This window comes from Microtus oregoni, unplaced genomic scaffold (assembly GCF_018167655.1).
Source record: "Microtus oregoni isolate MIOR12 unplaced genomic scaffold, Mior012 000057F_ref0000458, whole genome shotgun sequence".
Classification (NCBI taxonomy): Eukaryota; Metazoa; Chordata; class Mammalia; order Rodentia; family Cricetidae; genus Microtus; species Microtus oregoni.
Window position 1 is genome coordinate 11,470,755 of NW_024543833.1, and position 25,212 is coordinate 11,495,966.

Consider the following 25,212-nt stretch of genomic DNA (forward strand, 5'->3'; position numbering starts at 1 on the left):
GGACTTGAACTCTGATCTTCATGGTTGGACAGTAGATACTTTATCTACTAAGCTGTCTCCCTAGTCCCAGACTTCTACTTTTGTATTTCCAAATAGAATTTCTATGGATATCTATCTTATGTTAAAAACCAGGGGAGATGATTCTGGTGCTAGACCCACCCTGAGAAGGCTAGATTTATTTGGCTAACATTCCAGGGTCACACTGATAAAATTCATACACTTACCCATGTTTAGCGAAGATGAAATGAGTAATCCTATATCATAATCCTTGGTACATAATTTTAATCACTAGGAAGTTAGTGCAAGGTTCTGCCTAATACCCCAGTCTGTGTTTGTGTGTGTGTGTGTGTGTGTGTGTGTGTGTGTATGTGTGTTATTGGATCTCTTTAGTACTCTGCTAAAGCCTGCAGACTCGGGAATTCTTTAAATGTAATTACATAGTATATAATGAGGTTTTGATATAGTAATACATACCTTTTCAATGTACTAAATAAGATCTTGTGGTAGCTTTGAACTCATGTTCAAGTTGTGATACACACAGAGTATGAAAAGATGCCAGGGCATTGAGTGTGACTTAGAGACAACTAGGACCCCTGCAGTGATGAAGGCACAGCTATGGCTAATACGGGGTCTATTGGTGATCCACTTTTATACTTAAAGGAGTTCTGTCAATTTAGTTAGGGGCAAGTGAAAAGAAAGATGTATCCCATTTCCAATACAGTCTCAAGGATCATTTGAGGTGATTCCACCTGAGGTGATCCACTGTTACAGTTTACCGGGGGCTCAGGGATTTCTGAGCACTTAGGACTTTCAGCTGACAGCAGACAAACAGTGACCCCAGATTAAGGTCCTGCTCCAAGAGCACCGTGGTATGATGTAATGTCTTTGTCGAAGACAGTATATTCCTCACCATTGCCTTTTCTTCAACAAAGAACCAGCATCAGTCCCAATGACCACGTTTGCTAAGTTATGTATTTTTTTAAAAACACCCTGCTTTATTTTTGTCTTCCTGTTCTAATTTTTAGTGGAGTCCATTGTTGCTGCTGCTGTGATATCGATAAGTTAATTACAAATTACAGCACAATGGGGGTTATTTCAGCTCTGAGCTGCTGCCTTTTCATCTTCATCCAGGGAGTAAGAGTACAACACGGGGTTGGCGTCAGAAATGCCTGGCAGGCTACAGTAGCAACAGGAAGTGGAGGAGGTGGTGCCATCAGGGATACAGGAGGAAGGCTATCTTTGCTTATGAGGCTCTGTGCTGTGTACAGCAAACCAGGGCTAGGATCCAGATACTGGGAACCTGCATTTCAGCCTTTCCTCTGCCATTTACACTCTATGTAATTTAGGAGAAGTAGGTCTATTTCTATGTGCTTCTGTCCCTTTCTTTTAAAACATTCAAGGGCATGGGTGCTTTGCCTCTTGTGTGTTTTATACCATGTGTGTGCCTGGTGCCTGAGGAGGCCATCAGATCTGTCAGAACTGGAGTTACAGATGGTTGTGAACTGCCATGTGGGTGTTGGGAATGGAACCTGGGTCCTCTGGAAGATCAACCAGTGCTCTTAACCAATGAGACACCTGGTATTACTTTTTTATGCTGCTAGCCCATGACTTTCCATCTGGGAAGTGTAAAGGCACACAAGTGGCCAGGCCCCTCCCCTGAGGACCTCCAACCACCAGGTTCCACCCACAGAACACTCTATCTGCTCTTATGGCTGGACCCAGTCCTCTCCCTACAGTGTAAAAAAGCTCAAACTCAGGACTTGAAATCCCACCAATTCTTGGGCTCTCCCCAAGCTCTGAACTTGAAATCCCACCAATCCTTACCCTGGAAAGCCCCCCCTCCCCCGAAATCCTATATAAACCACGTCTTCTGCTCAGTTCTCTGCAGCATCTTGCCCAAGCAGAGGCATCCACCTTCCTGGATTCTTCCTTCCCAATAAATCTCTTTAGTGAGATTTGTTGTGTGGTATGGTTTGTGGTATTTCTTGGCTTTTGACTGTCAGGATACCTTCCCCCTAGAGCTGGAACACTTTCAGGAAGCACATACTCTTGGGGCCTGTTCACCTAGAGAGTGCTTTAATGCCATCAAGTTTTTCTTTTCTTTTCTTTTTTCTATCCAACTATGACCTCCCATTTACCACTTGGGCTTCCCACTCCAAGGATACCAGATCTCTAGTTCTCAGTCAGACAGTAAGATAGCTGAACCTCTTCTTTAGATGGGTTGGGTGAGTCGTTCTAGGGGCTTTGTTTTGGTTTGGAGGGGTACACTAAACCAAAATTTAGGCATATTGAAGAAATCTGGTTACAAAAATAATGCGGAGCTGGAGAGATGGCTCAGAAATAAACAGTACTGGCTGCTCTTCCAGAGGTCCTGAGTTCAATTCCCAGCACCCACATGGTAGCTCACAACCATCTATAATGAGATCTGGTGCCCTCTTCTGGTATGCAAGCAGACTCGCAGGCAGAACACTACGTATAATAATATAATAAATAGATAAATCTTTAAAAAACAATGTGGGATCTGGAGTTGGAACTGCTTAACCTTCCACATGCACAGAGAAGTTGATACAACCCTGAGAGCTGACTAGGGGAAGGACTCTGGGTTGGATTCACAAGAAAGGTCTGTGTAAATAGAAGAATGAAAACAAGGGGGCTTACTCTGATACATAATCTTGGACTGTGTCCTGATAGCCTCAGAAAAATGGCAGTGAGTTTGAATTGCTATAATAAAGTACTATAGACTTGGTTGCTTATGAGCAACAGCAATTTTGGTGATTGGGAAGTCCAAGGTTGGTGTTGGCAGGTTGAGTATCTGGAGAGAACCCACCTGTTGGTTCACGTATGGGACACTTCAGTTATGTCCTTATGTGGTGGAAAGGGACAGTTCTCAGGGAGCACCTTCAATGTGGCTTTAACCTGATGATCTATAATTACTTCCCATGGCCCCCATCTTCTAATCTCATTTGAGATTAGTTTTCAACATCAGACATTGAAGAACCAAATATTCAGAATACTGCAGATCATCCAAAAGGATTACCAGAGAATGAACCCCACCAGTAAGATGGAAAGAGTCTAGGTACCCACCAGAAAGAACCTAGAGATTAACAAAGATGGGGGTGTGTGATAAAGCCCTCTTATCCCTTGTCCCTAGTTGGTGGTCATGAATGTCTATATAGTATCCGGATTAATCCAACCTCCTTTCTCCAAAGGCTCTCTGAACTTACCTCTTCCACCATCCCTTCCTTTGTTTGCTAGGTCTGTCATTTGAAAAATCTCCTGTCTCAGAGCTGGATCAAAGAAAGAGAAGGGGAAAGCCCCACAGCTGTCTGACACACAGGCTGGGCAGATGTGCGGTGGGATGTATGTCCCATCTGGATACCCCTTGCTACTTGTGTAAAATGTAGGTCATTTTCTCACATGGAGCCTCACATTGAACACACTCGTTCTGGTCTGGACATACCTGAATGGAGAAAACTTTCTTACAGGCAGGACTCAGTGCTGACAAGGGAAGGCAGCAAGTTTTGGGCTTCATTTCCTATAGAACTCTGGTTTCTCCTCTTTAACTCACTCAATCAGCTCCTGTTACTGGATACACATTGTTGACTTCACCGAAGCCTGTTTATTTATTTTTTTATTTTAGAAAAATATCTCCAACTGAATTTCTACTTTTCTTCCCAATAGACTCTGTTTGCTGATTAGGTCACAAGGTTTCGGGATGTTAAATCAGACGTGTTAGTGTCCGTGACTAAAGTTGCTTAGATCTATATCTATGTGTCTGTGTTATCTGCTGCGGAGATGAGAATGGGCCTTAAATTGATCTTCAAGGTGTTGAACAAATGTGTCCACTGAAACATTTTAGATATTTCTTTTAAACTTATCATTTCATGTCATAGGTTGGTCAACTTTCATATTTTCTTTATCCATGTGTTTTTCTGCTAAACATTGTGCATGGACCCCAGCCAGAAAACCCACTCACACAAGATCAATATCACTAGTGCTGAACACCTCTTTGGTGTGGGAAATGAGATCTTGTCTGCTAGGAATGTCTTTAGAATTTGTTGATTTTGGTTTGGTGTTGTGTAATTTGTCTTAGAGTCTGTTACGAGAACACCCATTTACTGTCAACAGACGGTGGAGAGCTCTGTAAAAATCTAATTAATTTGAAGATATAACTTCCATCACCCAATACTACCGCCGAGCTTCTGTAGAGTGATGAGATACCGTGGAAGGGGGTAATCATACACAGAGTGTATCGGAGCCTGTCCGCATCATTTGGTGGTGTTCTGTGGCTCTCTTTGGCTTCTTGGATTGCTTCCTATGTGTGGATTTTAAATGGATGTAGGCAACTGAATTGTGGCTCCTCAAAATATGTTTACTTGAAAACTTGTAATGTGACCTTATTTATAATAAGAGTCAAGGCATAAAAGTACCTAGGCAAGCAGCATGAGATGAGATCATCCTGGACTCAGTTGTACTCTAAGTTCAGTGCGGAGTCCTTAGAGTAGAAGATGGAGGCAGCACTTTGGATTTATAAGTCAAGGAATACCAAGGGCTCTGGCAGCTGCCAGAAGCAAGAAGAGATGCACACAACAATTGTGTGTCAGGGTTTTCAAAGGAATCAACCTTGCTTGATACTTTGACTACACACATTTGCCCTCCAGAACCATGTGTTGCTTCAAGTCACCACGAGTATAGATATTAATTTTGGCTATCCTTAGAAACCAGTATGATGAAGATCAAATTAAATTTTTAACATATATTAAGGAGTTTGTTACCTAAGCAGAATTTGTTAATTAGGACCCAATGGCCTGAGTCTAGTTGTTATCTGATACCCCAAATAAAGTTTTATTGGAACATAGCCATGTCATTTGTTTATATCCTCTGTGGCTCCTTTTGTGCTGAAACAGTGGAGTTGAGCTACCCTGACAGAAACTACAAGGAACACAGAGATGACTATGTTACTTGATTTTTTGATGCAAATTTACTTATAAAAACAATTTCCCAGGTGTGGTGGCACATGCCTTTAATCCCAGAATTTGGGAAGAAGGCCAGTCTGGTCTACAAAGCGAGTGCTAGGACAGCTAGGGCTATTACACAGAGAAACCTGTCTCTAAAAACAAAAAAGAAAACAGAACAAGAAGAGTAATTGTGGTTGGGATTTGGTGATGGCGACTCCAGCTGCTCTTAATAATATTTACCTCGAAAAATCTATGCCACATTCTGAATTTGGTTAAGGCATATCTCTCCTATAGAACTGGTGATATTGATTAAAAGAAGCTCAACAGAAAAAAATAAAAGAAGCTCAACAAAAACAACTGATCTGTACATTTTATGTAACCTCAAGGTAGATTGTTTGGTTTAACCTCCTCATTTTGACTTCTTGGACTTAATGTAAATTAGAAACATTATTAGGTTGGTAGATCGAGTAAGCAATAAACATACTCTTAGAATAAAGAAAAGAACTATTTATCATTGTATTGAAGGGCTGTCTTTCCCACATGATCTAGGTGCCTCTTATTTGATTAGTAATGAGAATACAAGCAGATGAGTTTTTCCTTGAGTGTGAAGGTCTCCCAGCTCCTGAAAGAGAGACATAGAAACTGAATGTAAGAAGCCTACTATAGCTTATCTACTTATGAGTTTTGTGTATAAAACTCATCATTTTGCCTGTAAGGAAGTTATGACAATATATGATTTTCTCCTAACCTTTTGCAAGTGTTATAAAAGAACATTTAGAAATTTGATCATCGAATTTCTATTTGAACATTTCTGCCTGGCTCTGAAAAGGTGTGTGTGTGTGTGTGTGTGTGTGTGTGTGTGTGTGTGCATTCACTCCTATGATCATGTGTATGAGGGTGTAAGTGGACAAGCATGTTTGTGTGATTAACATATATGTGCATGTGCAGGATAGATGTCAATTTTAAGTATCATCCTCAGGTACTGTCCATTTTGTTTTTTGAGATAGGGTCTCTCATTGCCCTGAGGCTTGCCAATTTAACTAGATTGGTTGGCCAGTGAGAACCTGGTGTTCCTCCTGTTGCTACCTCCTTACTGCTGGGGTTACAGGTGCATGCTATCATATCCAGATTACCATATCCCCCAAATCATTTGTTCATTTATTCATTCATTAATTCATTGTGTGTGTGTGTGTGTGTGTGTGTGTGTGTGTGTGTGTGTGTGTTGCACACATGGAGATCACAGGACAAATTTTTGGAGTTGGTTCTCTCTCCTTCCACCGTGTAGGTCCCAGGGGCCCAACTAAGGTCCACAGGCTGGTGCAGTCATTTACTGCTTGGTCTTGCTGGCCCCATGCCAAGCTTTTCAGTGTGGGTTCTGGGAACTGAACTCACGTCCTTGTGACTATATGTCAAGCTGCTTCCCTAGACCTTGAGAAAAAATCCCTTTTGCCAAAATTTGTTTTAAAGTTCTTGAAAATTTACCTCAAGGCATTTTCCCCCAAGGAAACAATGAAATATATAACATTTCTCAGAGCATTGTCTATAATCATGAGAAATTTCAAATTACCTAAATTTGAAGTAATAGTAGTGAATTGGTTAAAAAAAAAGTTACAGTGCCTTAATGCTCATTCTGAGAGCTTATCCTTTAATATTTAATAACTCAGAACGATGTTCTTGGTGTCATTTTATAAATGTAAAACGCAGAAAAGATGGAACTATATAGTGTATACTAAACACACACTCAGAATAATAGGAGGAAGATAGTCTTGTGTTTACCTCCATTTTCTAATGTTTTGTAATGTTTTTCATCACAATAAAATATGTAAAGCGAACAGTCTGTCTCTTTAAATATTTTAATCTGGAGTGGAGAATTATGAGTTGACATAAAAGCGAAGCTCGTTCCTTTCTCTGAAAGCTGACGAAGCACTTTAATCACAGCCTGTCAGGACAGCACTTTGGGACAGTCAGGTGTCCCTGCTTCCCACCCTTGCCCCAAGTTGCAGTTTCTTGACCTGCAATCAAGAACATGGAGTTCACAGAGAACGTAAGCTCCTGATGAGCTAGGGTCAGGAGAAGTGTGGTCTGTGAGTTCACCTCTCTCCCTGGAGTCCCACACTCACAGGGGCACCAGCCCACCGCTGCTCTTCCGTGGGCCCGGAGGAAGCCGGTTTAGCACAGGAGCGCCAACGTTAGTTCAGGTGGAAGCAGAAAGCTCTACTTCTTTCCTGGTCTGGGGAATTTTTCATCTTTTTTTCATCTCAGTCCTGATGAAGGGGATTTCTCTCTTTTTAAAAGTCCTCTTTGTTTTGATCAAGCCGTGGCAATGCATTTTCTTATGAAAAAAAGTCCAGTAAAAAAAATTTAATTTGTACTAATCAGCCCCAGGCAGAGAGCCTGCAATAAACTTGATGTCAATTTTATGTTTTGTTGAAGTTTGTGATGTGATTTGTTTTAGGATTGCCCCACCTTCCCTATTTTCTGTCTCTCTCAGTGTGCGTATGTGTAGGGTGGGAGGAAAGTCTTCAAATACGGTTTTCAGCAAATAAAAACCCCAAGTATTGCATTGCACTTGCTCTAAACTTTTTATTGACTTCACTTGACCCTTCCTCTCCCCCGCCCCCACCTCCCTCCTCTCCCAAGACTGTGTACTCTAGGCCCACAACTTCTGCCTCTGCTTTCTGAGGGACGGCAAATCCTGTGCATCTTCACCTGCTTTTCCAGCACCCCCTGGGTCATAAAATGCATCCCCTGGGATATGACGAGGCATTTCCCTAACAAGACTTCTGATTTCTTCAAGACTGTTATTAGCAGGCATATCATTTAAGGGTCCTATGGAGAAATTTTTTTTTTGGACATTTTTGGCATTCACTGATGGTTCCAGGCTACAGACAGCCTCTTCTCACTGTCTTTGCCAATTTTGTGTCCTGTTTCCTCTCTGCTCCGGTACCTCCCTTCTCTCCATCATTTCCTTCCTTTGTACTTTCTTATTGAGTATTTCTCACAGGGCTGTCTGAGACAGCAGAGTCAGAGGAGAGCCAGGGCTTCTGGTGAATGCGGGGGTGCAGGTTCTAAGACGTAGAGGAGATGGTGAAGGAAGAGTTGAATCAGAGCCTGTACCGTGCTGTCCATCCAACCACCTATTTGCACGTCTGTCCCTCTACCCTGTAGATGGTGCCTGTTAGCTTACGAAGATCTGTGCACTGTTCTCAGCATTAAGGGCACAGCATAAATAAAACAGGCTGAGTTACATGCTTTACATAAGGTAGAACTTATCACACAGTATGAAACATAGCCAGATAGTGTATCATTTCTAGTTATGAGAAAAAAAATCACAAAGGGTAGACATGACACAAAGAGAGAGGAAGCTGATGATGACGGCCAAGGGTGCTGTGAAGAGTGTCTCGATGACATTCTAGGAGTAGCAGGCCCAAGGCTACTGTCAGACTGAACCCTCACTTTGCCTCATCATCAGGCGCAGCGTGGACCAAGTTCTTAAGTGTCTCTCTCTCTCCCCTCAACTCTTTTTCTCTCTGTTTCCTTTTTTTAAATTTTTTTCTTTCCTCTCTTCCTTCTTTTCTTCCTCCCCTACCCCAGTATTTCTTTCTTCTTCCGTCTCCTCCCTCTTGAAGATTGAACTCCAAATCTTGTGGACACTAGGCCAGTGTGCTATGATCGAGTTCTTCTCACTCAATTCTTTCATTTTGCGATGGATCTCAGATAGCCGAGGATGACCTTAAACTCTAAACTTCCTGCTCCTAACTATTGGGAGTTATAGACGTACACCACCATATTTGGCTCACTCAACTCCCTCCTCCCCTGCCATGCTGGCCTTGAACTCAATATATAGCCAAGGGTGACTTTGGCCTGTACTGAGATTACAGGTACAAAACACCATACTTAATTTATGCGCTGCTTGAGATTGAACCCAGGGCGCTGTGCACTCTAGGCAAGAACTTTACCACCTGAGCTGCTGCCTCAGTCTTGTGGTTCATTCAATTACTGATTAAATAAAATGATGCCTATAATTGCCAATTGTCAGGAATAATGTATTATTAGTTGTCATATCATTCAAGGGTCCTATGATGAATCTCTTTTTTTTTTTTTGGCATTTTGGCATTTATTTATTGTTAAGACAGCCAAGGGCAACCTGTGTGGACTTGTCCCACAAGCTTGCAGGAGAAGGCCTCACTGGGAGTGAAAAGAGGGGGGATGCATTTGTTTTGCTCGTGAGTGTATATTAGTGCTGGTGGATGTGCGGGCCTTCTGGATGGAACAGAGACAGACAGCAGCATTTTCCAATGCACAAGAAAACACTTTATTTAAAAACAATGCATCCAGGACTGCGTTTGGCACATGAGGCAACAAGGCAGGCACATTCATACTTAACAGATACTTTTGGGAAGCTGTTGAAGCAAATGTTTTCATTTTCTTCACAAACTGCAGTCACACACACACACGCACACACACATGAGCTATCTCTGTGAAAGGTGATCATACTCGTTCACCTAGAAGGCAGGAGATATTTACATGGTGCTCAGCCCAGTAGCCTTGGCTCCTTCCAGGCCTCACTCTCTAGAAGCTTCTTCCCAAGGACAGGTAAAGTTGCTTCTCACAAGACAGATGTGACTCCGATTGGTAAAGGCCCCTACCTCTCCTGAAGACCACAGAACTTCCACTGTGGTTGAGCAGGGGTAAAAGTCTCTCCACGTACAATAGCATTTCCCAAAATGAATGCATCAATGAGGGTGGGGGAAGGGTTGTCATGGTAACAACAAGAGGCATTGGTTTTCACCTGACATGCTCATCCTGCTCATTTCTTTAATAACTTACAGTTACCGTTTGCTCACATTTTAACCTTTTAGCTTTAGCAGTACAACATAAAAGGCTTTGTTCTGCATCATTCTATCCCACTCTTTAAATGGTACTGAACTGAAAGGTGAGAACAAAGTAAGACGTGTGAGAAACCGTCACGCGTTCTTCCGTCTTTACTTCCAATTCATGTTTTTACAGTTGAGTGTCCAGATTTCGGAGAATAGCATGAAATCTGTGGTTTTAATTCTCACTGGGTAGAGATGCCACTTCTGAAGCTTAGCCTTGAGGATACCGGCCTCCATTGAAGCAGAAATGGTTCAGATCCATGAATCCTCGCTGTGGTGGGAAGGAACCAGCTCATCTGAGTAGGTGGTCTTGCATTGTGGTGCTTTGATTTGCTTGTCCCAGATCAGCGATTCTCAACCTGTGGGTTGCAACCCTTTTTCAGGTTGAGTGACCCTTACATAGGGGTCGTACATCAGATATCCTGCATATCAGATATTTACATTATGATTCATAACAGAAACAAAATTACAGTTATGAAGTAGTAATGAAAATAATTTTATGGTTGGGGTCACTACAACATGAGGAATTGCATTAAAAGACCAAGGAATTAGGAAAGTTGAGAACCACTGTCCTAGACCCTGGGAGGATTTCAGGGCCAGTTACTGATGCTTGACGAATACATCTCAGCTGGTCTTAAACTCCACTGGAGTGGAGTTCACTCTAGAGACAAAATTCAGCTCATGTGTATACTCTCCTAGGGCTCTTGGTGGCGGGGCTGTGCTTAGCCCTGGGTCTTGAAATGTGGTTCAACAGCATTTCTAACATGGAGTCTCACAAAGGTTCCAGATTTCATAGAGAAAACTACTGACCTTTTGTAAGTGCCTCAATGATTACATTCAACCTGTTCTTATACAAATGTCTCTCCCATTGTCTACCCACTTTTCCCCTCCACCTTCCTATTCAACAGGCTGGGTAGCAGTGACTATGTTCATAATAAAACAGAACTTCCTGGTCAAGACCCTTGTGCCTGTCGCTATGGGCTTCTCCTCTGGTCAGAAAGAGACAGAGGATTAGGGCATTCATTAATGCCAGCACACAATTTGTTAGGAGGACTGGAAATCCTCAGAACACATATGTGATTCATTTGAAATAAAATCTAGCTTGCTCAGTGTAAAGAAACAAACTCATTTCAATGATGATTAAGAAAAACAGGAAACGGTGGCCAGAGTGGTGGCACATACCTTTACTCCCAGGACTCAGGAGACAGAAGCAGGTGGACCTCTGTGGTAGAAGTTAACCACCTGTTTATATCGTGGGTACACGATATAACAGGTGCCTATATATAGATAAACTTTGACCTTTTAAAAACAATGTGGGAAATGTCCAATATGGGTTTCAAACATCTTCTGTGCAGAAGTATCTTACAGAACCTAGTGGATATTTTATTATGTGAAGAAAGTAGATTTGGTCCCTTGTGATCTAACTTTGATCACTCTGTGCAGAACGAAAATCCATGGCCATTCACTGTCTGAGAAGTTTTCTCCCATCATCGCCTTTCAAATGATTTAATTAAACCCACCCCAAAACGATTCCCACCAGAAAATCTCTCACTTTGCAAGCCAAGCTTATTCGTTGCTTCGTCACAGTGTTTGACTTCTAGATCCTCTGTAGGGAGTGCATTCATCGTTAATGGTCTGGAGGGATAGCATCTCTGCTACTCAGTCTCCCAAAACTACAGAGCAACATGATGCTTGATAGAATTCTTTTTTTCAGAGGCCAGACTTGTAACTAGACAAGCTGTGAAGAGAGCAGCACACAGGACTTTGTTCTGCCAATCTTGTCAGCTCAGCCTCTGAAGTTGTCCAGATGTCATCCAACACAGTGATGACTTTGAATCATTATGACTCAATATTTGAGAAGTGTTCATCTGTTTACTTATGCAAGCTCTAGGCATGAGGCTGAGCATCCCTTGGTAGGGTGCAGACTATGAACCAGGGAGCTTTTGCAGGTGTGTAAGGATAGAAAATCCTAACGGTATCTTGTTTGTCTGCTTCTTTGCAGCTTGATAAATGCCTGTGAATTTTGTGTTGTCAGAAGGATGACAGGCGGACAAGCAAAAACCCATCCAAACATGGCAATTAAATTAGAGAATCTTTACCTAGAAGGTCACACTTTGACATTAGGAAAGCCATGGCTGACAATCTCCTAAGCTGAGGACCTGTTGAGAGACTCTCATCACCACATGGCTAAGAAATATTTGGACATCTTTGGGCCTTAACCTAAAGGGCATAATAACATGCTCTTTTTTAAAAAAAATAGGAATTAGTGAACTGACCAAGGCCGACTTGCTGTCTTGTTGACACGGGCATTCTAACATCCCCCGAAGCCACTGCTACCAGCTTCTAACTGGTACTCATTGATTCAGAATTGCTCAAGCAGTGCTGTGCTGGAACCAGCTCACATGTCTAAGCTAATTCATGCTGGCTCTTGGGAGCCTTGGCACATTTGAGCTGGCTGATGTTAAGTTAGTAGCTTGAAGTTGGATCTGGTGTGGTTGCATATGCATGGAAACTTGTAAATACTAGTTTACCAGAGCAGCTGTTAAACATCTAGCTGCACAGTAGAGATGAAACCGCTTTCTCAACCCCACAGAGAGAAATCAAAGGTGCTCTTGGGTACCTGTGGTGATCAAGGGCTTTTCATGTGTGAAGTAAAGAGAGAAGCAAGGCTGGAAACTTCATAAGGTCAGTGCTCCCTTCCCTGGCAGGGCCTGGGACACGACAGCTGGTCATACCTGAACACCTTGCTCATGTGTTTTGTTTTGGTCTTAGATTTTTCGTTCTACAAATTTCTGTTCGGGGGTAGGGGCTGGTTTCATTCTTGCTCAAATATCACAGCACTGAAGGCATTCCTCCATTTGAGGGATCGTTCGAGTTTGAGAAATCAGACCACCTGAGTAATACTTTAGAGGAATGAATCCCAAATTGAATCTGAATGTATCATTTAAGTTCTCTATTTCTTGGTTTGTCCATTTATAAAGATGGATAACCTGAGATTTGCCTCTTTTGTTTGAACCATAGTGAAATATAAAGAACTAGCCTTGGGGTGAAAATACTAAAGCTACGCTCCCCACTTTGTCTGCCAGTTCGTATCTATTATGACTACACCTAAAATTACTATGCACTTAAAAATGAGCAGAAATTAGCTTGGCTAGAAGTGGACGGTTGAGTCACTAAGACTTTGTCTACATTGTCATGTGCTTCAATCACTTTAAGGAATGATTAGCATTCAGCTGCTCTGAATGTTGTATATTTGACTGTGAAATACACTTTTAGTTTCCATATGTCACATCAGAATCAATCAGGGATTTTTTTTTTTAACGTTAGGCCTTATCTCAGGATATAATGATTCAAAATGTGGATTGAGGAGCAAGAATTCTATCTCAAGGTGGTCCTCAATATGTACATTGTTGTTGATACATCATTGGGACCCGCCAGGTCCTAACCCTAGCACCCCGTTGTCATGCGACACTAGAGTCAGCTACTCAGCAACAGAATCCTCGCTGATCCTGACAATAAGAGAAGAAGCTTGACCAAGGATTAAAGCATCTATTCAGCTGCACATATCTTTAACAAATCTCCACAATAAAAATACATGTTCAGAAATATTACATAGCAAATAACAACAGTCTACAACATTTTCCATTTGAAATGTTATATTTTTTTTGTGGCAAAGCAGTCAGAGGGCGAGAGAGGCAGGATTAGCCATTTTGGTCCTTGGTATCAACTCATCAGTGGCCTTGATGAAATAGTCCATAGATAAAGTGGCCTAGACAGACTGGCCAAGATGCCGTCTATCCTCAGCACCCGTGGTGTCCCATCAGAACTCTTCAAACACACATACACAGCTCTGACTCGGTAGTCAAAAGGTCAGTTATACACATCTGGGAAGTAATAGAAGCTAAGCAAATGTTTGCCGGAGGCATTCAAACAGTTATGAGAAAGAAGGACCCAGAACTATACAGAAAAGTTCTTAGAATGTCATTGGAAAGGAATGAAGAACCACCAAAGTTTTTCACTACGCTTTGTACAGTCTTAGCGAATTAAACCAATACAACATTTTGAAGTCTGTTGCTGCAATTACAACGTGGAAAATATTTCTTGACTCCGGGGGCCCCTGCTGAAGTTATATACAAGGAAGAGTGCACAGTCACTTCCAGCCTTGGTCTTCTAAATCATGCATACACATTATTAAAACAAGACTTTATTAAAATGAATATATTATCAGGTACATTTCCAGCTGTCAGCTCTATACCATCAATAACTGAACTGAGGTTTATCAGACAATGATATAGCAAGTGGCTTTTCTCTCATTTTAAGGGTGAGTGGGTGGTTTTCAGCAGCCTGCTATGTACTGGGCAACTGTGTCCTCTGCTGCTACGGTGTACCTGGCCAGGTACATTTAGTGATCTTTCACCTTCCTCCCTTATAGGCCTTATCCATTATATTTGTACTCCAAAGATACTAGACCCAAACTCTTTTTCGTTGCATATGTCTTCCATACCAATAAGGTAAAGATGTGAAATTATAACCTCTTCAATAATTATCTATGTACATTTTGGGGAAAATCGCTTAGTGTCTCTGCATCTCAACTTTCAGATTTGCAAAGTCAAGAAGGGCTTGTGAAGCTCAGAGGCCCCTCCCTTTCTATTATTACTGTATCCATAGGGTCCTTGAGCGATTGCCTGAGTGTCTGGTGCCCTGCCTGAAGTTGGGAAGTATGTACTTATATTCACTCAATTCCCTGAAACCTTGGTTTTGTCTGGGCACTCACATTCATCAGCACTGATAGCCTTGGCACCTGGATGCTGGGTAGTGAGTGGGGTCTTCCTTTACACATCCTTGTGGTAGCCCATGGTCAGGTGTCTGGTGTTCGGGTCAGAGACAGATGGCCATATTCAGCATTGCTGGACACACAGTACTACTAAACACACTGCATTTTATAATGGCTAAAGTTACTTAGCACAAGAACACAGTCTGGGAACTCAGACCAATGATCGAGGATTTGTCTACTACATGCAAGGTGCTGGATTTGATCCCCAGCTTCATTTACTCATGTACAATCCCCCAATTTCTGGATGTGGGAGGGAGTCATGAAGACCATCTTTTGACTCTGTCTTCCCAGAATCCACACGACACAAAGAACAAAGATGAGACCACAGGTCTAGCAATGAGCAGGCTGCCAAGGGTTTGTGGATTTCCCTTTCTCCACTGTAACTTAGTCATTTTCAGACATCCTTGGGGGCTTTGTGATGGCCTTGATTCCCATATCTGATGGTGTACTCTGTTCTAAGTAGCCAAAAAAAAATGAGACTGTTTCTATTAGAAGGATATACTAACCAGACCCAACCAAGTGAGGCCGCCAAAGGAGGACGGGGTGTGATTGTGTAGCTGCACAGACAGGAAACCCAACGGTCCCTCTGCTCTGGCCACTGCACTTGAGCCTATACAAGCCTGGGGACAGTGGGAACGCTGACAAGTGCTGACTGCCTTCCTGATAAGGGAGCCTTCCTATCATGACAGCGGCTACATAGGTTTACAGCATGAAACAGTTTTGAAAAACACAAAGATTTTGTAGGATCATCAGATGGCTACATTTCCAAACTGTTGGAGCAGCAGGTCAAGGGTACAACTGACAGTAAAAATAGCCAGAAAGGCCTTTAACCATACAGGGAAAACGGCAATAAATATTTTGCCAATGTTTTGTACCTAATGTTTTTTATTTATTTTTTTTAAATAGAAGGGATCTACATTGTAAAGGAATCTTTAGCATTGTAAATTTGAGGTTATATTGGAATTTTTTCAGATGATTTTTTTATTGTTGTTGTTATATTATAAACAGAATGTGGGGACCATCTCAAGAAATCCTTCCTAGAGGCAGGGATGAACGAGCCTCCAAACCCTTCTGGTCCTGAAGAGAAGCCCATTTTCCTACTATTTTGTACTCCTGTTCAATGTATAGTGGAAGCAATAGTAGAAGACAGGAAGGGTTTCTTAGTCTAAACTTAGGGAACAAGGCTGTGGTAAGATTTAAAAATCCTCCCCAAATTAAAAACAAACAAAACCCACAATGTTCTGATGAGATCGAATTTAAATAGGCTATCTTGAAATAATGAACTGGCTTTGGGGATTTTCTGGTCTTTTGGTACTTCATCTTGTACAGTGCAAAGAGTCGGAATTTATATTTAGTAAGATCTAATGGGCACATTGAGATTAAAGCTCTGGAGTCAGAACCGGGCCTGGATAATCTCAGCATTAATATCCCTGAGCTCCAACCAAATGAACTAAGAGCTCAGGAATAGCCAAGTCTTTCAATACCGATGACAATGAATGCAATTCTGCCTGTAATCGGTCTCTCCATGACCCAAACCTATCATGGCTGGAGAGTAGCTGCAAGGTGTCCCATACTTTTTAAAGAGAAAGGACACAGCCATGGTGTGGTTTAAAGTGACAAGACACAGTCATGGTGTGGTTAAAGTCACAGAACACTGTCATGGTGTGGTTTTCATGCCCATAAAATTATCATTGGATTTAAAAGTATTATTAAAATGGCTTATAATTTTAATTTCCTTATTATTCAGTGTATAGTTAACACTTCTTATTTTTGAAATATTTACCCTTATTTCCTTTCATCTGTCTGAATGATTGACATTCACAGAGTGTAAGATGTGCCACCGTTGGTATTGTGTTTGGATCTGAATGGTTTTCTTTCACTAGATTGTATCTGGGTCAGATTTAGCTTCTCCCAAAGAACAACCCAGCTTTGGGACCAGGTAGCATAAGGACTGTGTGTCTCCTTATTGCCCTTCTTTGTAGGCACGGCTGTTTCTTCCCAGAGAGGGACAGTGCGCTGATGTCTGAACTATAGCAACAATTTTTCAAAGGGGTTTACAACACTGTTAGCATTCTAGATGAGATTTCTGGAAAAGAAGGAGCTGCCCCACTAGAGCAGATAACAAATGGGCTCCACAGGCACTTGGAAAGAGGAGAGAAACTCTTATTAAAATTTAACATCAACTTGGCCAGACTTGGGGTTGAACTGGAAGAACAAAGTGCTGCTCAGTGTAAAAGCCTGGGATGGGAGAGATGCGATTTCCACAGATACAGCTGAGACACTGAGAACAATGGCCAACTGATCTCAAATTCCAAAGGTTATTTAGGACCAAGTCTTGCCACTGCATAATGGCTTTTCTTTTGGAGACGCTCAATGTATAGGCACACAGACTTGATTTCAGAGGAAACAGAGAATAGTATCTACAACTGTCTCAAAGAAAGCAAGCAGGTCTAGATGGCTGTTGGTGGGGATGTCACAGAAAGGATCTGACATGACTAATGCTAACATCAGCCACACGGAAAAGAAGCTCTAGCTTCTTTTCTCACACTGCTTTATAGAGTGCATAACTTGCAAATATGCTTCTTCTCTTTCCTTCACATTCCCCAGGTTTTTAAGTTAGTTCAATGCCTCTATGTTTTGAGAGAGTGCCCAGATCAATGCTTGAGCCAAGATAGTGGAAGGCCCAGGCTAGAAAGCCCTTGTAGGACCTGCCATGCCAGCAGATGCCGTGCCACACGCAGCATGGGCATGTGACAGAAAGAGAGGTACTGTAGCATAGGCCTCTCTACCCACATAGACCACCCTGCCGCAGAATAGCAGTGTGGACAAGACAGGACTTGGAAAGAGGCGTTTCTTAAAGAATTCATCACGGAGGAAGTCATCTTAATTTGTTCAGTTTGTCATGAACCACCTAAGTCACCCAGAGACTTGCACACATCAAGTACAGATGCAAACACATACAAGCAAAGATAGTCTGGAGCTATTCCTAACAAATTATTAAATTCAATGGTAGTAGAGCAACAGGAACAGGGTGTGTGTGTGTGAGTGTGTGTGTGTGTGTGTGTGAGAGAGAGAGAGAGAGAGAGAGAGAGAGAGAGAGAGAGAGAGAGAGAAACCTGCAAACCAGATTTTTGTTTTTGTTTTTGACGTCTCCAATCCCCCTGGCAAAGGAGATCCCGCTGAAACTGGCCAGCATTCTCTGATTACGAGGACTATATCCAAGTAGGGCTGAGGAGACGGCAGCCATGGATGGGACGACAGCAGCTCATCCACAGGGGAGTCAGTTTATTATTAAAATAAAAATGTGGAACTATTTCAAGTCATTCACTGTGTAGCATACTTCCCAATACAACCTCACCTTTACCAATCAAGTCTAACGCATGTGGTTTCAACACACCCGTCCTAAGTCTTCTAAGACCGATCAAAGAGCAGTGCAGACGAGGGAGAGGAGACGTCCTTCCGTGTGAGTGGCACACAAGCTTTGCCGGATTGTCTTTGGGGCTCTATTCTGGAGACTATTCAATTTGGTTTTTTTTTGGGGGGGGGCACTTTTAAAACAGCCATTTGGCACTTTCTGTTTGGAGTTCTTAGGCACAGTGTGACAGAGTGAGCTTGGTGAGCCCTTCGCCATGCATTCGGAACAGCAACTGAAACTCAGCAGGCAGCTGGTGAGACTCCTGCCACTTGGTGGTAAACTTGGTTCCTTTTTTGTCATAGTAATGGTATGGAAGATCCTCCCTTGTGTTGGGGTCAAATCCGAAAGGCCAGAATCCATACAAGTGGATCTCTTCACAGACCGCAGATGCGAGAGTGTACATGAGGATACCTGTGCTCAGCCGTTTGGGCGACAAGTGTTTGTTTTTCCAGTACCTGGCAATGATAAGTACATGTAGATTCAGTGGTGGTGCTGAAGGTTTCAGTCAGATAAGTTAATAGGCAGGGCTGGGAGCTAGATTTGTCTAGACTGTTTAGTTTTCATGGATAGAAACACTTTCCAGCCCCATTACCTTGGTCTGTCCCCTTCTAGAAGAGATTTGAAATGTCATGAAAATTGAATAAAAATGGAACAGAGGGGAACAAAATGATGAAGTGAGAGGTTTGGTATAGGTTGGTAGGTGACCTTGGTTCTCCCCATTTTCAGTAACGACTTTGGGCTGTATTCAGTTATTAAATATCGGAGTCAAGTTCTATTACTTCTTCATTCTGGGAAACGGTACCAGGGTTGTATGTGTTACCCTTGTAATTATTCTCCACACGCACCTTCTCAAAGAGAAGGACCCAGCTTGGGCTATAAATAGTACAATTGCCTTTCCTTAATGGAGACATTAATTTTCTAGACCACGAGTTCTCTTTCAATGGAAGCTCAACTAAACATATCATAAATTTGGAAGATTTTAGGAAATAACAGGAAGGGACTATCTATTAGAGCATGAGCATCTAGATACCGGTTCTTCTAGAACCCACTTGAACTGATAATAAGATCTGTACCTGATGTGTGCCTGGGTTCCTTACATAGGAGGGCATGGGAGTTGAGGCAATGCTCAGACGACTCAAAGAAAAAGCTCTACACTTGATCTTTCCTATAAAATGGCCCTGGATGATTATTTCATTCTGATTTCATATTGGAATGATCTGAGAAGTTGTTAAAAACACACTTAGTGCTTGTCCCTTGCTCCCCTCACCACACCGAGTGAGTGTCAAACACAGTCAAGGTAGTGATATTGTATTTTAAAATACTGATTTTTATAAACAGCCAGAACGGAAAGTTGCTGGATTAGATGAAAATGCTACGTCTTCATCCAGTCTCCTTGTCAAGCCATAAGGCACAGCACAGAGATCCTTAAATATGCAAACATTTCATCACTAAAGCAGATTATGCCATTTATGATTTGTCCAGGGGGTTCTCAATCCTACAGGTCTACAAACACCTGAACATAAAAAATATTACTTAAAGTCAATGATCATTTTTTTTCTTTTTAAATTGTTATTTTCTTCAAAAATTGCTTTGTATGATTTAGGCACTAGTGTCACTGGGATATACCTATTTGCACAAGGGTAGTTCTTGATTTGTGGCATTCCGTGACTGTGCACTAAGGAGGAGAAGGAAAAATAAACCGGTGTGAGTGATAAACAGTCTTTTCATTTAGCACTTGATTACCAGTTAGGAATACACAGAACTTTTTGACTAGAATAATTCACTCATTCATTAAAAAGATAAGAGTTTTCCTCAAGAACTAAACTAAACAACATCTAGTGAATTGGATAGCTCCCATGCCCAGCAGATTACAATATTGATTTGCCATCTGGTGGGGTATGAGTTAAATGTAATAACATATACACACCTGTTGACATGTTGCATTATGTTTCCAGGCCAAGCCAATTGGACCTTTAGCTGACCTCTGTGTTCAACGAAAAAGTCAACTAATGTTCTGGTTACAGTTGCAGAAGTGTGGAAGAAAAATGCAGGGATCCAAAGAATGGCCCCATCCAGCTTTTTTAAACTGAGGAAGAAGTTGTTACGATCCTGAATGGTTAAAAGATTGTTGTAATATTTTTCCAGGATGCTGGGGTTGAAGGTTGTGAGGTTGGTTTTCCTCCCAACGTCTTTTTGGAAAGCCTCCGTTGGGGCAAAATTGCATCGAAAAACAAAATCAGATTTATCTATTTCTTGTCCACACTGACTGCCTGTCAAGATTCCACTGTTGCCCACCACAGCACAAATATTATAACGCTTATTCATAATGGGCGACACATCTGGCAGCAGTGAGCGGAAGTTATTGCTAATAGAGAAAACATATTTATGGCTGGAATAATCATAATGCATCAGTTGGCCAATCCGAACACTATTCTTGGTCAAAGAAAAATTTTTTATTACATCGACATGCTGAAGAATTTCTTGCCTAAAATAAAAAGAGATTCATTAAATGCATTCCATTCAAAAGAACCAAGTTTCTTTCTTATGCTTCTACTTAAGTCAGACACGAATCTTAAGCACATTCAATTCTAGTATGAACATACATTCATATTTGTGGACTCCAAAGGGCGGCCTGCTTTTATAATGTAAAGACATGACAATATATCTGTCAAGTTCTGAATGTAATCTTTGGATGCTAGTAAATTCAATGTGCAGTTTGGCCACTATTTCTAGGTATTCCAGTCTACTCAAAGAGTGTGTTTGATTAAGAGGAGGCAGATGCCAAACTGTGTTAGAAAATACAAGGAGACAATTTACACAGGCCTCAAAGAGCCCACATTAATGCACAAACATTGGTGACTTCAGGTTCGTAACTAGGGACTACTTGTTTGCTATTGGAGTGTAGTGCTCAGGAATATAAAATACTACAGGTGTCCAAATACAGACTAAAAAGTTAGGGGTCGGTACATTATTAAATATGAGAATGGGAAGAGCAGTGGGTATGGCCAAATACTTATTAGAAACGAGATGATAATCTCACTAAGGCCTGCTGAATAATGAAGCATGGATCTATTTTTTTCTGCTTGATTATATGGAATTACAATATAGTAGAATACAGGTAATCAAAAAAATTAAAAAAAAAACAAGAGAAAAATGATACTTAGAATTGACTTCAGCTGGATTTGACATGGAGCTCCCTGTATAATTGTTACCTCTTTAGTCTCAGGTACTTAAAATAGTCCAGAGACAGGTAACATGCCACTGGGCTTCACGTTCTCTGGGGATAAGAAGACAGAGTGAAACTCCCGTGCCTTCTGTTGAAACCACAGCAGGGGACAAGAAATCTTATCAGATTCTAGGACAAGGCAGACTAGCACAGCCGCTTCAGGTTTCCTTAATGGCACAGTTCTTAAAGCGGTTATAAAGGCAACTTCAGATGATACCGCTGAAATTAACTGAAGGTTTCCTAAGAAATGGCTTGAAAAGCAGGAAGCTTTGAGAAGGTAGCGTTCTTTTGATTGATAGCTAGGAATACTCAGCCCAGTGTAGAAAAACACTGTAATCGAGTTAGAGATGCGTTTGGTGTGGACTAGCGTAAGGTGTTCTACCATGAAAACTATCTGGACTGTCTGCAAAATTAAATTTAGATGAAAATCCTAAAGGCTAGAGCTGAAAAGCCCTTCCATGGTTTACAATTAATGGCCACAAACTAGTTTATAAGTAAGCATAAGTACTTAGACAGCTGTAATCATAATCCTATGATTATAATAATTTTTCAAAAGTACCCCAACATTTGTTTCCTGAAACTGTGCATTTCTTCTGATTTTGCTAGTAGATTATAATTTTTCAAAAAGTACAGTGACAATAAATAGCTGAGAAAAACCACAGCTCCTTGGCCGGTTTGTGAAGCGCTTCTTCACAGCGCTAATGAATACACTAGATGGCCCACATTGCATGGAGTGGCATAGCAATCCCACCCCGGGGGGTGGGAGGCTGTGGTTCTAAGACCAGGACCACTGAGATTTCATTAATCTCCTTCTCCCCTCACCCAAACAAAACCAAGCTATAAAGACAAAACTTCTTCTTGTGGAAAAAGTCTACTACAACCACTAAAGCTGGGAAGGCCTTCCTGAAAACAAACAGGCAAAACTCAAACAAAATCACACTTCCACACATATATTTAGGCCGGCATCTCCACTAGAGATGCCATAAGACTGCGTTATATTTTCTGTGTTTCAATAAGATTGTATAATTACATTTTTTTTTTAAAAAGTAGGGGATCCTCTGTTTGCAATGAACTTTTTTTATTTTTAAAAATAGACATCTTTGGTGCATCCAGACTTTAAATCATGGTGCTCAGTCGAGACCAAATTCGGAAGGATGCTGACCATCCTGAGCCTTCCTGAGGGCACTGCAAACATTTGGGAGGATGGCTACTCATCACCTCCTCTTGCATTTAGGAGAGGACAAAGCCCGTATAGGTGCAGGTGGGTGAAGTGAGGTGTAGCTTGTTTTTATTTACTTTTTGGTGATTTTGGCTTTGTTTTCGTGCTGTTTGTCTTATTGAGTTTCAAAATGAAAAGCAACAACAAAATTAAAACCAACCTCTCTCCCTATCCTACCTTTGACGTAAAAACGCTGTCCGATTAAATGTCCATTTAGAAGGTTTCTCTTGGAGTTCATGGGTGAGAGAATTCGTAATGGGCACAAATGACGGGTCTAGAAACTTCAGCGCAAACTGTGACCTAAAGAGGATCATGAGTTCAGAGAGACGCTGGCCTCAGCAAGGGGAACCCAGGGAGCAGTGACAACTCAGGCCACAACCGGAGGGGGCAACTGGCACAGGGGCAGGCCCACCGCACAGTCCCTCTCCTTTGGCACATTCTCTGCTTTTACACACACCCGAAAGAAAGGAAGAAAAAGGGAAACTCTTCCTCATTGTCCAGCCCTCCGGGTGTAAGAGAGACCATAAAAAAGATGGCGGTCACGCAGACATCCAGGGTCGGAGCCCGGTACGGGACTGCTGTCCGCGGCGAGGCGGGGACTTTGAGTCAGCACCGCGGACAGCAGCCTTCGCCGGTGGGACCCGGCTACCAGCTAGTCCCTGTGAATTGATTTTTGGAGAAAGGGCAGAAGAAATTCGAGACTCGGGCAAAGGGTGGGGGTGGGGGTTCCAGCCTTAACCTTTTCCTTCCCGAGCCCAAGTCTGATTGCACCCTCAGCCCTTAGCTGGAGACCCCAAAAGGCTGCCTGCAGCCAGGCTTTTCTGTCCAGGCCTGGCTTCTTCAGGTTCCACATCCCCAGCCCAGCTTGGCTCCTTGGGTACAGCTTGTGGTTACCACCCGCCCATCAGGAAGCGGTGTGGGGAGAGCTCCTTGCAGGCACAGGTAGGGGTGGGGCTCCAGATGAGCTGTGCCCGAGCTGCGCCCCGCGGTGACTTCGACCGGGCAAGGGTGGGCGGCCCTCAGCAGAAGGCTTGCTTCCCGCAGGGGCCGTAGAATTGCAGAAATCCAGGAAAGGAGGAGGCGGGTGGCAGCGGGGGAAGGGTAGAGGAAAAAGCCCTAGGGGCTTCAAGAGAATAAACCTGCGCATCATTAGATGAGAAAGGGGAGGAGGGGAGGGGTGTGAGAGCAGTTGGCGCCTGCGCCATTAAATCGCCCCAGCCAGGCCTTCGGAGCCCGCCGCTAGCGCACAGCCGCCTCCTGCTTTGCCCATTTCAGGGTTTAACAACCCCTCCCGCCGTCCAAAAATCCTCTCTCTCTCTCTCTCTCTCTCTCTCTCTCTCTCTCTCTCTCTCTTTCTCCCCCCCTCCCAAACACTTCAGTTTTAAAATGGGGGGAGGGGACGCAGAGGAAGAATAGGAGAAATTCAATCACATCGATTAGGACAAAGGCTTTTAGGGGGCTTTGGGTTAAAAAATAAAGTAGAGAAGGAAGGTAGAAGCAGAAAAAAGAGTGAAAAGACCACGCAGTTACCGAGAAGCCCAAACACCCTTCTCTGACTGTCCCCCAAACACACCACCGACCCGACATACCCCAGGGCGCTCAAACAGAGGCCCACACTCACCGGAATCCCGCGTGGAACATGTACATTCGGGGCGCCCCTGGGCTGGCGTACTTGGGAGTGGTGAAGATGTTCTCCTTTTTCAGGGACACGTAGCTGATAAGCGATAAAATCAGCAGGGCCACGCTGAGCATGACCAGCCCTAGCACACTGGCGACTCGGGCCATTTTGCAGTTTCTCATCCCTGGCTAGGCTGGGTTCAGGGAAACCGGGGAAATCGGTCCATTGAGCGGCCAGCAGCCTGCTGGCGTGTGAGTGTGTGTGCGTGCGTGTGTGCTCGCGGGCGCGTGTGAGTGTGTGTGGCGGGGGAGGGGGGACCCAGGCAGTTGAGTCGCGGAGGGCAGGGGGTGGGGAACCACCTGGAGCCCTGGGAGAAGCGGGAGCCGCCCCCCCCCCCCACCCCGGGGTCAGGGGCGAGCCTGGCCCGGAACTGAGCAGGGAGATGGAGGGTCTGCGAGGCGGCGGGGCGATGGAGCACGCAGAGCAGTGCGTCTCCAGCTGCCGACTTCAGGCTCCCCCGCGCGTTTCCAGCGAGGTTGCCATCTCCGCTGCCGCCTGCAAGATAAATGTGATTGGAATAGTGTTACAGTTCGATCTAAGCACAGGATTTAATTAATGAACTCTAATCTCCTAAATAACCAGGGGGAGGGGTTTGGGGGAGGGAGGGCAGAAGGGGAAGGGGGAGGTGGAGAAAGGAGGCTGGGAGGCTGGAACCCATGCCGATGGCCTCCAGGACCCCTCCCCCCCTCGCTAATTTGAGTATGTGGCTGTCAGGAGACTGATACCCAAACTTAGTTTAATGAACCATTCATGACTTTATAAAATACATCACGAAATAGGACGATAAATAACCTGATGCACTACTGTGGAGGATAAACACCAGCTGGGCACTTCTCGGAGATGCAATGAGGATTTTTTTTTTTAAAGGAAGGCAAACGCTTAAAGGCTTTCTCATCTCCATCAGGCAGCACCCTGAGTCCCACAGGCAGCACCTGCTGCAGCATCCCTGCAAGGAAGATCCAAATAGTAGCTGAGCAGCCTGCTTTGAGGGACATTAAAAACACT

The 25,212-nt window shown here is 43.1% G+C and overlaps 1 protein-coding gene across 1 annotated transcript; it reads right to left on the reverse strand.

Annotated features, from left to right (window-relative positions):
- Window positions 1–13,370: 13,370 nt before the first annotated feature.
- On the reverse strand, window positions 13,371–24,681 carry LOC121438788 (sia-alpha-2,3-Gal-beta-1,4-GlcNAc-R:alpha 2,8-sialyltransferase). Its single transcript, XM_041639219.1, has 4 exons — window positions 24,151–24,681; window positions 22,707–22,829; window positions 20,012–20,569; window positions 13,371–18,539 (listed from the first exon to the last, which is right to left on the reverse strand). Exons 1-4 carry the CDS (start codon window positions 24,327–24,329, stop codon window positions 18,257–18,259), a joined length of 1,143 nt encoding a protein of 380 aa, XP_041495153.1. The 5' UTR covers window positions 24,330–24,681; the 3' UTR covers window positions 13,371–18,256.
- Window positions 24,682–25,212: the final 531 nt, after the last annotated feature.